At 48.0% G+C, this 15434-nt stretch overlaps 1 protein-coding gene across 1 annotated transcript in view; it reads left to right on the top strand.

The window, feature by feature from the left end:
* The window catches only part of LOC125467144 (A disintegrin and metalloproteinase with thrombospondin motifs 7), a 185484-nt gene that overhangs the window by 139775 nt on the left and 30275 nt on the right, over window positions 1–15434 (top strand). Inside the window, exon 23 of the mRNA XM_059639196.1 lies at window positions 100–259. Coding sequence (XP_059495179.1) covers window positions 100–259 — 160 coding nt within the window. The remainder of the gene's footprint in view (window positions 1–99; window positions 260–15434) is intronic.

Here is a 15434-nt window from a genome sequence, read left to right on the forward strand (position 1 = left end):
TCCTGGGGAGGACCTGGTTTAATAAACGGCAGCGGGGGTGGGGGGGGGGGGGTTGCACCGAGCTGCATGGTCCCATGTTGTTGCTGTTGATTTTAATAGTGCACAGTCCGCTGTGGTGGAGGGATACAGCGCCGTCTGGTGAAGTGTGTAAACACAGTGACAGGAGAGGCTGAGGAAGACAGCAGCCGCTGTGACCATGAGCCCTGGCCTGAGAACACACAGAAATGTAACGTGCAGGAGTGTGACACCAGCAATCAGAGTGAGTCTTTATATCGAACAGAAAACACCTGAGTTTCTGTAACACTCTTCCAGGTTTCAATGCTCCCAAAACACTTTCCACCCAATGAAGTATGTTTTCAAATGTAGGTAGTGTACTTGTGGATTGGGAGGTAGGAAGTTACAATTTGGTGTTTGTTAAGTGCTAGGAGAGAAAGCATTTGCATGGTCCCTTTAGAAGATCATGTGGTTTTTTTCTGTCCTTCGAGATTTAAAATAGATGTCTGTGAGCGGCAGCTTGAAAGTTTGCAAGTATACAGCCAGCATATGAATTGAAACACTTGTATTGAAAGGCTGTACAGTTAGCGGGCCAAGCAGCAGGGATTTCTTTTGCCAGGGCAACAGGCTTTTGATTTTAGCAAATCAGTTTGAACCAGGAACTTAGATACCAAAAGCCTATTAAATTTAAGTCTGATGCAGAGTCAGGAAATGCGATATCCAAGGTCCCACAAATAGATTTGACAGAAATGAGCAGCTTGCTTGTTTCTTCTGACATTAGAGATTGATCAGGAACACCAGGGAGCATTCCCTTGCTCCTCTTTGAATGAACATGAGGAGATCTCTCCTATCTACCTGGCAGGGCAGGCGGGGTCCCTGTTTACAATGTCTCATTGAAAACGTCATACCTACAGCAGTGCTGCACTTCTCAGTACTGCACTGGAATTATTAGACTCGATTGTGTGCTTAATTCTTTCGACAAGGCAACACTCATACAAGGGATTATAAATTGACAAATTTCCAAAATCTCACAGCTCAGTGAACCTTACTTTAATCAAAATGAGGGAACAGAGAGGCAATGGCCTAGTGGTATTATCACTAGATTTTTAACCCAGAGACTTGGCGATGTCCTGAGGGCCCAGATCCTAATTCCACCGTGGTACATAGTGGAGTTCAAATTCATTTAAAAATCTGGAATTAAGAGCCTAAGGATGACCATTGGCAATTGTTGAGAAAACCCATCTGGTTCACAAATGTCCTTCAGGGAGGGAAAGTGGAGTGTAGGACAGAGAGAATCTGCACTATGTAGTCAAGGTGACACAGAGACATACACAAGTGGGCTACTCTGTATGTAGGTCTGAGATAGCAAGGTTGTATCCATCCTCATTTAATTCAAACTCCTTCCAAATCCATCACCACTTCCATCCAGAAGGACAAGGGTAGCAGATACATGGAAAAACTACCACCTGTAAGTTCCTCTCCAAGCCACTCACCATCCTGACTTGGAAATAGAAGGCCATTCCTCACTGTTACTGGGTCAGAATCCTGGAATTCCCTCCTTAAGGGCATTGTGGGTCAACAGCATTACGAGAAGGCAGCTCACCCCCACCTGTGCACAATACAGCAGGTTTTCACTAAAGCCCTGTATAATTCTTTTTTAATTCATTCAGGCGATGTTGATGTCATTGGCTAAGCCAGCGTTTATTGCCCATCCCTAATTTCCCAGAGGGCAGTTGACAGGTAACTGCATGACTGTGGACCTGGAATCACTTGTTGAACAGACTGAGTAAGGATGGCAGATTTCTTTCCCTAAAATGTTAGTTGAACCAGACAGTTTTTCCGCAGCAATCAGCAATGGTTTCGTGGTCATCACTACACTTGTAAATTCTGATTTTGTTTTATTGAACTGAAATTCCACTATCTGCCAGAGAGGGATTTGAACCCAGGTCCTCAGAACGTTACCTGGGTCTTTGGATTAATAGCCTAATGATAATACCACTACACCATCACCTCCCCAAACAGCAGCAAGACATCCCTGCTCCTGTACTTGCATCCTGTCTCTATGAAGGCCAACATACCATCTACGTTCTTTGTCACCTGCTGCACCTGTGTGTAACTGATGAACAAGGACATCCAGTCCTTATTGCATCTCTCCCTTTCCCAATTTTTTTGTTATTCAGATAATAATCTGCCTTTCTGGCTTTGCCACCTGTGTAAATAACCAACACATTTATCACATTATCCTTCATCTGCCCTGTATTTGCCCATATATTCAGACTGACCAACTCATGCTGAAACGTCTCTGCATCTTCCTCACAGCTCACCCACTCACCCAGCTTTGTGTCTCCTGCAAATGTAAATGGAAATCTGACAGAAGGAACAAATACTGGGATTTAAAAAGGTGACTGGATGAGATTTGCTTCCTGCAGTCAAATAATTCCACTGCTTACTTTGCCTGAAAATTGAATTTGATTTCCTACTTAAACCCCCCAGTACTGACCAAATGTTTATTAATTGATGTGGATTAGATTATTGGTTCTGGCTCAGGTTATTCTGTTCTTTCGACACCTAGTGACTGTGGCATCAGGATGTGCAAAATCATTCCAAACTATAACTGACATCTGATTAATTTTCACGATTTAAAATCTGTCTGCAAAGATTTCTGAGGTGTTTGTGGGCAACCAAGCATTATAGCTGGTCTTGTGACATTGAGTGCTGGCAGTTTAAGTGACATGATGAGTTCAGACCCTCAGCGCACTGCAGTTGAGAGCTGATATTACAGAGTACCTGCCCTGCAGCAAGTAAATACCATATTACTGCATGAGTTGCACATTCAGATTGTGAAGTTATAGAAGCAGGAACAATTCCGGATACTTTTGCAAAAAATGTCTTTCCCATCAGTTTGGTTTCAAGACAAAAATAAGGAGTTCTTCCATTAGGGCAGCAGTGTGCTTTAACCAGAGTGTTTGGTGGAGTGTTGATGGTTAGTATTTTATCACGAGGATTTCTTTTCAGATCTCCTTTGGGAGTGTGTGCTATGGTGAACTGAGTTCCACATCCCAGATGGGCAAAAACTGCAGAGAGATTTAGTGAGATCAACATGTGAACAGCACTCTCTTCAACGTTACTTTGTTACTTTGGTGTACTTTTCCAACACATTCTGCATTGATAATTAGTACAGTTAATCACCTGACCTAGAGACATTAATTACAAATTAACTTTGTAAATATTGCAAGCAGTTCCATACACACACAGATTTCGTCTAGTATTCCTTAGACTAAGGGGTCAGAATTATCAAGATAATGCTTGAAGTTAGTATATAATTATTTAAACAGAAATTACATAAATAAGCTGTTGTCTTGAGTCTTGGAAACCAGCCGTGTCCTTTGTCTAATCCCAGCGGACACTCTTGATCATACACAATCGGATATAATTCAGACTGAGGAGCATTGATGGAAGGATTGAGTCAATGCAGCCTACAAGCCAATGAGAGGAAAGGTCTCACAACACACTTTGGGTTTTTGTGTGAACACAGCGCTCAAAACCATTGCAAATAGCTACACAGTTTGGTCACCTCACTTTCCTGTTTGCTACAGACAAATGGTTTCAATTTACTCATGATGGAGCAACCAGGAACAGCAGAAAACGGCACAGGTCAGTGTGACAGGTCAACAAACTCTGTACATCTAGAATAAAGCAGTACAGCTGGAGCCTTGGACAGAGAACAACAAGGAGATGATGAGGGTTGGTGCAATCACTCAGTTTCATCAGACCTCCTGCTAAATACAAACATTTATATTTATATAGAGCCAGAAAAGTCAATGAGGGAATTTAGTCAAAACTTATAAAATCATAAAAGATTTGGATGGAGTAAATCACAAGAAACTGGTTCCATTAGCTGAAGAATGAATAAGCAGAGAACAGAAACTGAAGAGACTGGCAAATCAAGCCAATCGTGGAAGAGGATGGGGAATGCACTGGCTAAAAGAGGGATACATGCAGGTTCAATAGTGGCATTCCAAAGGGAATTCAATAAATATGTGAAGATTCCATAAATATGGGAAAGAGCAGCGGAGTGGAATGACGCGGAATGATCTTTGAAGGCACCAGTGCAGATCTGATGGGCGGCACCATCCTGTGAAGAAGCAACTTTTCGGGCTTCAAGACATCCTAAAGGACTTTACAGCCAATCATTCACTATTGAAATCAAACAGCTGTGGGATGATGCATTTTTCAGCCGCCCCCATTTCCTGAGATAATAAAATGTGAGGCTGGATGAACACAGCAGGCCAAGCAGCATCTCAGGAGCACAAAAGCTGACGTTTCGGGCCTAGACCCTTCATCAGAGAGGGGGATGGGGAGAGGGAACTGGAATAAATAGGGAGAGAGGGGGAGGCGGACCGAAGATGGAGAGTAAAGAAGATAGGTGGAGAGAGTGTAGGTGGGGAGGTAGGGAGGGGATAGGTCAGTCCAGGGAAGACGGACAGGTCAAGGAGGTGGGATGAGGTTAGTAGGTAGCTGGGGGTGCGGCTTGGGGTGGGAGGAAGGGATGGGTGAGAGGAAGAACCGGTTAGGGAGGCAGAGACAGGTTGGACTGGTTTTGGGAAGCAGTGGGTGGGGGGGAAGAGCTGGGCTGGTTGTGTGGTGCAGTGGGGGGAGGGGACGAACTAGGCTGGTTTAGGGATGCAGTAGGGGAAGGGGAGATTTTGAAACTGGTGAAGTCCACATTGATACCATATGGCTGCAGGGTTCCCAGGCGGAATATGAGTTGCTGTTCCTGCAACCTTCGGGTGGCATCATTGTGGCACTGCAGGAGGCCCATGATGGACATGTCATCTAGAGAATGGGAGGGGGAGTGGAAATGGTTTGCGACTGGGAGGTGCAGTTGTTTGTTGCGAACTGAGCGGAGGTGTTCTGCAAAGCGGTCCCCAAGCCTCCGCTTGGTTTCCCCAATGTAGAGGAAGCCACACCGGGTACAGTGGATGCAGTATACCACATTGGCAGATGTGCAGGTGAACCTCTGCTTAATGTGGAATGTCATCTTGGGGCCTGGGATGGGAGTGAGGAAGGAGGTGTGGGGACAAGTGTAGCATTTCCTGCGGTTGCAGGGGAAGGTGCCGGGTGTGGTGGGGTTGGAGGGCAGTGTGGAGCGAACAAGGGAGTCACGGAGAGAGTGGTCTCTCCGGAAAGCTGACAGGGGAGGGGATGGAAAAATGTCTTGGGTGGTGGGGTCGGATTGTAAATGGCGGAAGTGTCGGAGGATAATGCGTTGTATCCGGAGGTTGGCAGGGTGGTGTGTGAGAACGAGGGGAATCCTCTTTGGGCGGTTGTGGCGGGGGCGGGGTGTGAGGGATGTGTTGCGGGAAATACGGGAGACGCGGTCAAGGGCGTTCTTGATCACTGTGGGGGGAAAGTTGCGGTCCTTGAAGAACTTGGACATCTGGGATGTGCGGGAGTGGAATGTCTTATCGTGGGAGCAGATGCGGCGGAGGCAGAGGAATTGGGAATAGGGGATGGAATTTTTGCAGGAGGGTGGTTGGGAGGAGGTGTATTCTAGGTAGTTGTGGGAGTTGGTGGGCTTGAAATGGACATCAGTTACAAGCTGGTTGCCTGAGATGGAGACTGAGAGGTCCAGGAAGGTGAGGGATGTGCTGGAGATGGCCCAGGTGAACTGAAGGTTGGGGTGGAAGGTGTTGGTGAAGTGGATGAACTGTTCGAGCTCCTCTTGGGAGCAAGAGGCGGCGCCGATACAGTCATCAATGTACCGGAGGAAGAGGTGGGGTTTGGGGCCTGTGTAGGGCCAAAGGGCCTCTTCTATACTGTATGATTCTATGATTACCACTGCACCACAAGAGCCTTGTTCTCCTTATATATTGTTGCACTGTTGGGTCAAGTACTTGTGGATTGGGAGGTAGGAAGTTACAATTTGGTGTTTGTTAAGTGCTAGGAGAGAAAGCATTTGCATGGTCCCTTTAAAAGATCATGTGTTTTTTTCTGTCCTTCGAGATTTAAAATAGATGTCTGTGAGTGGCAGCTTGAAAGTTTGCAAGTATACAGCCAGCATATGAATTGAAACACTTGTATTGAAAGGCTGTACAGTTAGCGGGCCAAGCAGCAGGGATTTCTTTTGCTAGGACAACAGGCTTTTGATTTTAGCAAATCAGTTTGAACCAGGTACTTAGACACCAAAAACCTATTAAATTTAAGTCTGTTGGTTTTGAGAACTTGGGACCAACCCTAGTGTAAAAAATATTGATACGTCATTAAGGGTATAAAAGAAGGGAGCAGTTGGACAAAAGCCGAAGAGCTAGCTGCCATCTGCCACAGCTAGCAGCCCTCAGAACTCAAAAGAATCAACTGCCTCTCACAGCCTCCCCTATGTCTTAGGGAAAGCACCATTAAATAACAACAGTACTTATAACACACGAGATAACATTCCTGACAGAAAAATTGACAGAGGAGGAACAGAACATTCCAGAAGACACGTAACCTAGCTGTAATTTCAAGAGACTAAATTTTTTATATATGTAAGTGGGGCTTGTATTTATTAGAACAGCATACCATTAAAATTTTGCTTTATTCAGGAATAGTCAGAAGTTAGAAGGGATTTTTCCCCTTTGTTAATAGTTTAGTTAATTTGCTCATTGTTAGTGTTAGGTAAATAAATTGTCACTTGTCGCTTTTAAAGTGAGTGTCAAGGATTTGACCACTAAAAGTTGCTGAAAGGCATGTTTCACCACTTTTCAAACTCCTTTTACAATTATAGGGCTCCCCTTCTAGGTATCTTGGTTTTAGTTTTCCGGGGGAGGGAGGTTCAACCTCCACTTTATAACAATATACACAGAGTCTAGCACTCACGCAATGATCATTAATATATGACCATTACTTATTCCCTAGTTCCATTTCATCATAGGCACCCACACTAAACCCAACACAGTAATATCATTCTTGACCAGCTGAGCTTTCTGTTTCTGCTTCCCTCTTCCAATGTCTCTTAAGACAGCTTCAAGATGTTGTGGATATTAGTGGCTGTCTCACAGTTATTACTGAGAGAGTGCACCATCTTCACATCTCATTTTCAGCTGTGGCCGGAAGATGTGACCAATTGGCCAGTTCACCAGCGAGAGGGTCTTTGGCTAAATGATTGTTATCCACCAGTGAAAGTGGCTGAGCTAGTGCAGCCATCACAGTCTTAGCACATCCCTCACCTTCCTGGACCTCTCAGTCTCCAGCTCAGGCAACCAGCTTGTAACTGACGTCCATTTCAAGCCCACCGACTCCCACAGCTACCTAGAATACACCTCCTCCCACCCACCCTCCTGCAAAAATTCCATCCCCTATTCCCAATTCCTCCACCTCCGCCGCATCTGCTCCCACGATAAGACATTCCACTCCCGCACATCCCAGATGTCCAAGTTCTTCAAGGACCGCAACTTTCCCCCCACAGTGATCGAGAACGCCCTTGACCGCGTCTCCCGTATTTCCCGCAACACATCCCTCACACCCCGCCCCCACCACAACCGCCCAAAGAGGATTCCCCTCGTTCTCACACACCACCCTACCAAACTCCGGATACAACGCATCATCCTCCGACACTTCCGCCATTTACAATCCGACCCCACCACCCAAGACATTTTTCCATCCCCACCCCTGTCTGCTTTCCGGAGAGACCACTCTCTCCGTGACTCCCTTGTTCACTCCACACTGCCCTCCAACCCCACCACACCCGGCACCTTCCCCTGCAACCGCAGGAAATGCTACACTTGCCCCCACACCTCCCCCCTCACCCCTATCCCAGGCCCCAAGATGACATTCCACATTAAGCAGAGGTTCACCTGCACATCTGCCAATGTGGTATACTGCATCCAGTGTACCCGGTGTGGCTTCCTCTACATTGGGGAAACCAAGCGGAGGCTTGGAGACCGCTTTGCAGAACACCTCCGCTCAGTTTGCAACAAACAACTGCACCTCCCAGTCGCAAACCATTTCCACTCCCCCTCCCATTCTCTAGATGACATGTCCATCATGGGCCTCCTGCAGTGCCACAATGATGCCACCCGAAGGTTGCAGGAACAGCAACTCATATTCCGCTTGGGAACCCTGCAGCCTAATGGTATCAATGTGGACTTCACCAGTTTCAAAATCTCCCCTTCCCCTACTGCATCCCTAAACCAGACCAGTTCGACCCCTCCCCCTACTACACCACACAACCAGCCCAGCTCTTCCCCCCCACCCACTGCATCCCAAAACCAGTCCAACCTGTCTCTGCCTCCCTAACCGGTTCTTCCTCTCACCCATCCCCTCCTCCCACCCCAAGCCGCACCCCCAGCTACCTACTAACCTCATCCCACCTCCTTGACCTGTCTGTCTTCCCTGGACTGACCTATCCCCTCCCTACCTCCCCACCTATACTCTCTCCACCTATCTTCTTTTCTCTCCATCTTCGGTCCGCCTCCCCCTCTCTCCCTATTTATTCCAGTTCCCTCCCCCCATCCCCCTCTCTGATGAAGGGTCTAGGCCCGAAACGTCAGCTTTTGTGCTCCTGAGATGCTGCTGGGCCTGCTGTGTTCATCCAGCCTCACATTTTATTATCCTGGAATTCTCCAGCATCTAACAGAACCCACAGACGATGCAGATTTGTGAATTTGTTATTTGCTGTCTGCAGTTATATTGTTCAATTCGCTCTTATTCAGGTTAGACATCACTGCTGTAACGTTCCCATTGCCTGTGTTGTTTTTAGCATCACCTGACAGATTTCTGGTCACTGTGGAGGTGAGGTATGTGCACCGTCATATTTTCATTACTGATGGGCAGTACCCTGGAAGGGCCTGTACTGTGCTATACAGTACTATGTTCTATCACATTTGTCTCCTGGTACTGATGGTCAAACTCTATAGACGCGAGAGATGCTCCATTCGCCCCTGAATGGGTTGCTCCTTAACAGAGTGTGATAATGACCGGATATTAATGGGATTTCATTCACTCAGATGAAACAAGGCACTATATAAACGCAGGTCTTCTTCTGGTGATGTTAGTTGAATGTGCTAATTATCAGCCAGGAACCTGGGAGAGTGTCCCTACTCCTCCTTCAATCTAAAGCCATGGGGTCTTTTAGGTCCGCCTGAGAGGCTGGGAAGGGACTCTGTTAAAACTGTCATCCAGAAAACAGCACTCTGTCAGGACCAAACCTCCACTAGTGCAGCACACCCTCAGTACTAAACCTTCATTAATGCAGCACTCCCTCACTACTAAACCTCCAATAGTGCAGCATTCCCTCTGCACTGAGCCTCCAATAGTGCAGCACTCCCTTTGCACCGAACCTCCGATAGTGCAGCACTCCCTCTGCACCAAGCCTCCATTAGTGCAGCACTCCCTCTGCACCGAGCCTCCATTACTGCAGCACTCCCTCTGCACCGAGCCTCCAATAGTGCAGCTCTCCCTCTGCACTGAGCCTCCAATAGTGCAGCACTCCCTCTGCACCGAACCTCCAATAGTGCAGTACTCCCTCTGCACCGAGCCTCCAATAGTGCAGCACTCCCTCTGCACCGAGCCTCCATTAGTGCAGCACTCCCTCTGGACCGAGCCTCCATTAGTGCAGTACTCCCTCTGCACCGAGCCTCCATTAGTGCAGTACTCCCTCTGCACCGAGCCTCCAATAGTGCAGCACTCCCTCTGCACCGAGCCTCCATTAGTGCAGCACTCCCTCTGCACCGAACCTCCAATAGTGCGGCTCTCCCTCTGCACCGAGCCTCCAATAGTGCAGCATTCCCTCTCCACCAAGCCTCCATTAGTGCAGCACTTCCTCTGCACTGAGCCTCCATTACTGCAGCACTCCCTCTGCACCGAGCTTCCAATAGTGCAGCACTCCCTCTGCACCGAGCCTCCAATAGTGCAGCACTCCCTCTGCACCGAGCCTCCATTAGTGCAGCACTCCCTCTGCACCGAACCTCCATTACTGCAGCACTCCCTCTGCACTGAACCTCCATTAGTGCAGCACTCCCTCTGCACCGAGCCTCCAATAGTGCAGCACTCCCTCTGCACCGAACTTCCATTAGTGCGGCACTCCCTCTGCACCGAGCCTCCATTAGTGCAGCACTCCCTCTGCACCGAACCTCCATTACTGCAGCACTCCCTCTGCACTGAACCTCCATTAGTGCAGCACTCCCTCTGCACCGAGCCTCCAATAGTGCAGCACTCCCTCTACACCGAACTTCCATTAGTGCGGCACTCCCTCTGCACCGAGCCTCCATTAGTGCAGTACTCCCTCTGCACCGAGCCTCCATTAGTGCGGCACTCCCTCTGCACCGAACCTCCAATAGTGCAGCACTCCCTCTGCACCGAACCTCCAACAGTGCAGCACTCCCTCTGCACCAAACCTCCAATAGTGCAGCTCTCCCTCTGCACCGAACTTCCATTAGTGCGGCACTCCCTCTGCACCGAACCTCCATTAGTGCAGCACTCCCTCTGCACCAAACCTCCATTAGTGCAGCACTCCCCCTGCACCAAAGCTCCATTAGTGCGGCACTCCCTCTGCACCGAGCCTCCAACAGTGCACACTCCCTCTGCACCAAACCCTCCAATCGAAAAGCACTCCCTCAGTACCTACCTTCTATTAGCGCAGCACACCTTATGTACCAAAACTCCATTAGCACAGCACTCGCTCTCTACTTGGAGGACTTTCAAAACAATTTTTCACAGTGCTCAGCAAAAGTATATTCCAGTGATAAGGGAGAACTGGAGGAGAAGAGAGAGCCAGCCATGGATGTCTAAGGAAATAAAGGAAAGTATCAGATTGAAACCAATACACATACAAAAAAGCAAAGAGTAGTGGGAAACTAGTAGACTGGGAAATCTTTAAAGGCCAACAGAAAGCCACAAAAAAAGTTATAAAGAAAAGTAAGAGATAATGGGAACTGCAGATGCTGGAGAATCTGAGATAACAAAGTGTGGAGCTGGATGAATACAGCAGGCGAAGCAGCATCTTAGCAGCCCACCTGGGAGGTGCAGTTGTTTATTGCGAACCAAGCGGAGGTGTTCTGCAAAGCAGTTCCCAAGCCTCCGTTTAGTCTCCCCAATGTAGAGGAAGCCACACCGGGTACAGTGGATGCAGTATACCACATTGGCAGATGTGCAGGTGAACATCTGCTTGATGTGGGAAGTCATCTTGGGGCCTGGGATGGGGGTGAGGGAGGAGGTGTGGGGGCAAGTGTAGCATTTCCTGCAGTTGCAGGGGAAGGTGCTGGGTGTGATGGGGCTGGAGGGGAGTGTGGAGCGAACAAGGGAGTCACGGAGAGAGTGGTCTCTCCGGAAAGCAGACAGGGGAGGGGATGGAAAAATGTCTTGGGTGGTGGGGTCGGATTGTAAATGGCGGAAGTGTCAGAGGATGATGCGTTGTCTGCGGTGTTTGGTGGGATGGAACGCATCCCTCACACCCCGCCCCCGCAATAACCTCCAAAAGAGAACCGCCCTAGTCCGCACATACCACCTGGAGGGGAGGCAGAGGAGATTCACTCAGTTGATTCCAGAGTTGAGGGGGTTGGATTATGAGGAGAGACTGAGTAGACTGGGAGTATACTCATTGGAAGTCAGAAGAATGAGGGGAGATCTTATAGAAACATGTAAAATTATGAAGGGAATAGATAAGGTGGAGGCAGCGAGGTTATTTCCACTAGCAGGTGAAACTAGGACAAGGGAACACAGTGTCAAAGTAAAGGGAAGCAGGTGTAGGACTGAGGTCAGGAGGAACTTCTTCACCCAAAGGGTTATGAATCTGTGGAATTCCCTACCCACTGAAGCGGTTGAAGCTACCTCGCTGAATGTTTTTAAGGCAAAGCTAGATAAATTTTTGAACAGTAAAGGAATTAAGGGTTATGGTGAGTGGGCGGGTAAGTGGAGCTGAGTCTCAAAAAGATCAGCCATGATCTTATTAAATGGGGCAGGCTCGAGGGGCCGGGTGGCCCACTTCTGCTCCTAGTTCTTATGTTCTTATGTACCAACCCTCGATTCATGCAGCACTCCCTCAGTACAAACACTCTAATAGTGCAGCATTCCCTCAGTACAAACCCTTCATTAGTGCAGCACTCCATCTTAACCAATCCTCCAATAGTGCAGCACTCCCTCAGCACTGACCGTCCGACAGTGCGGCACTCCCTCAGCACTGACCCTCTGACAGTGCAGCACTCTCTCAGCTCTGCACTGGAGCACTTTTTGAATTTGTTTCTTGAGTGGGATTTGAACTTTCAGAGACAAGAATTCTACTACCACATCTAATTAAACACCCCCCACGTTGTGTGTGTGTATAGAGACTATACACATGAGCTTCAGTATTGCTGTGAGAGATTGGATGATTGTAATTTTCCGTTAATAATACGGGTAACCTCAGTATCCTGGAAGAGGGGGGATTTGCCACTGACTCGACAAACAGCAGTTACAAATATCACCTTCACGTGTTTGATCGTTGAGACTAATCTTGTGGTTGTTGGATTCTCAGCTTTGTGAATCCTTGGGCTTTATACAGACTTGGAGGCTGCAGGTTTTGAAAAGCGTTACTTTTATTTTGCAGAGACAATGCAGTGAGTAATGATTGGCGACTGGAATTGTTTGAACTGGAAGCAGGTTGTTATCTCCTCGGTCTCAAATGCAGATCTCAGTGTCATAATTTCGCATTGCAGAGGCGAATTTATTGCCCAGGTGTCCAGCCTGTGCATACTGAGTTAGAGAATCACAAAGCATATACCTTAGAGACCACAGCACATGCTGCTTGTGTTGCAGACCGTAGCAAATGAGTATATGTTTAACTGAGACGCGAAGCAACTTTCAAAGGAAAAGTTGAAAAGTAAATGACTCCTTGACCTTGGCCACAGGTTGAGGTAACATTCAGTACGCACTCCCTTCTGCTCAGTCCCACCTCTCTCAGCCCCACATCCAAGGCTTCACTTTGCTCACACTCCACACTTCCCTCAATGTTTTATTTCACTTTTCTTTTACCTACTGTGAAAAGCTCAGAATGCATTGGCGGTGGTGGCAGCTTTTCCTGGCACTGACTCGGCGTGCAGGAGAGGGTGAGCCTGGCACGGAGGGAGGGGACAGTGAGCCCAATATGGGGAGGGGGGAGTGAGCCCAATGTGGGGATGGGGAGGGGAGACCAAGCCCAATGTGGGGATGGGGAGGGGGGAGTGAGCCCAATGTGGGGATGGGGAGGGGGGAGCGAGCCCAATGTGGGGATGTGGAGGGGGCAGTGAGCCCAATGTGGGGATGGGGAGGGGGGGAGTGAGCCCAATGCGGGGATGGGGAGGGGGCAGTGAGCCCAATGTGTGGATGGGGAGGGGGGGAGTAATTCCAATGTGGGGATGGGGAGGAGGGAGCGAGCCCAATGTGGGGATGGGGAGGAGGGAGCGAGCCCAATGTGGGGATGGGGAAGGGGGAGCGAGCCCAATGTGGGGATGGGGAGGGAGGAGCGAGCCCGATATGGGGATGGGGAGGGGGGAGTAAGCCCAATGTGGGGGTGCGGAGGGGAGAGTGAACCCACTGTTGGGTGGGGAGGAGAGGGGGGAGTGTACCCACTGTAGGGGTGGGGATTGGAGAGGGAGCCCAGTGCAGGGGGGTGGGGGTGGGGAGACCACTGTGGGGGTGGGGATTGGAGATTGAGCCCAGTGCAGGGGGAGTGGTGGTGGGGAGAGGGATGTGAGGCAGTGAGAGTCCTGAGGTAACGTTGACATGGTGGGTCCAGGAGTGAAAGATGGCATCTGAACATCAGGACTCTGCCATTAGTTGGGTCTTGTGAGGCGGTGGTGATTCTGAGCTTTAAGCTATATCTTTTCATTTTTCTTTTATTCTTAAACTATCAAAATGATGCCAGATTGAGGCAATGAATGAAAGTTTTTCACTCTATTTTATTGTATTTCTCACTGTAAAATACACATAACAATAAAAATCAATCGTTATCTACACATTCCTCACTCTGATCCCTCGCCCTCAATCGACAACAGAAACTAATATTATCCTCACTTCACAATCCATACACCTCACTCTACACCGTCAGGCTCCTGAGCTCAGGAAAGTGAAGAATTTGTAATGGCTGATTGTAAAATCTTCGGTCTCCTTCTGAAGAATAAATACACCGTCAGCCCATTCACCAGGCCATTACAATTCAGCTGCTGCTTAGATACAGAGTACTCTGGAGCCTCCTGAAGTGGCTGTTTGATTGGACAAGATAACAGTTGGAGTGGCTGCTAACGTCAAGGAACTAACTCTTAAAGAAGCCCTTTAAAATGGAATTTAGTGAGAACCTTTAACTCTGAGCTTTCCTTTATATTCTGTAGGACATGGGTGTCACTGGCAAGGCCAATATTTATTGCCTATCCTTAATTACCCTCAAATTAATTAGTTTGCTGGGCCAAGTCAAAGGGCAGTTAAGAGTCAACCATGTTGCTGTGGGTCTGGAGTCACATGTAGGCCAGACCAGGTCAGGACAGCAGATTCCTTCCTGAGTGAACTAGATAGGTTCTTTGCAACAAGTTATAACAGCTTCATGGTCACTATCACTGAGACAAACTTTACATTCCTGATTTGTTCACTGACTTTAAACTTCATCAGCTGCTTTGACTGGATTTGAACCCTCGCCCCAGAGGATTAGGCTGGGCCCTCTGAGTTACTAACCCAATGACATTTCCGCTACACCACTGTTAATATAAATACAAATAATATGACAAATCAAATGCTTTTTAACCAATCATGTCATTTCAGAGAACAGTGCAGTTTTAACTTCAAAAGCTTGCAGCTGGTATAGTTCAAATAAGTTGCTGCAAACAGCAACATGCTATTGATCAGAGGGTCTGAATAAATATTGGCCAGGGGAGAGAATGCTTCAGAATTGTTCCTGGAACCATGTATGATCATTCACTGGGTTTGACATTGAACAATGACATAAACATCTTTCAGGTCTGACGTCCAATTTCAGTTCTTTAGGAGAGCTTGAAATAAGTTGTTCACAAGGATGGAATCTGTTGTTCATTCTGTGAGTTTCTGATATTAAAGAATGAGGAAAGCTAAAAAGCTAGATGCTGAGGAAATTGTAATGGGAGGAATTGTCGCCACTGCTCATCATGTTGTCTCGAGCTTGCTGGGCTCTTGCTCACCATTACGTGGATCTGCCTGATCCTCCTTTCAGTTGGGACCTGTCAGGCCAGTTTGGTCCTGTTTGGAGAGGAAACGACCAGGCCGTGTGTCGAGAACGGGTTGTCGTCTTACACAACATAGCAGCCAGGTCAAAGGAATGCTCTGATAGAGCGTGGGCCCAATTTCCATAAGACCAAAAGACCATAAGATATAGGAGTGGAAGTAAGGCCATTCGGCCCATCAAGTCCACTCCGCCATTTAAATCATGGCTGATGGGCATTTCAACTCCACTTCCCTGCACTCTCCCTGTAGCCCTTGATTCC

The sequence above is a fragment of the Stegostoma tigrinum genome, chromosome 33, assembly GCF_030684315.1.
Source record: "Stegostoma tigrinum isolate sSteTig4 chromosome 33, sSteTig4.hap1, whole genome shotgun sequence".
NCBI lineage: Eukaryota > Metazoa > Chordata > Chondrichthyes > Orectolobiformes > Stegostomatidae > Stegostoma > Stegostoma tigrinum.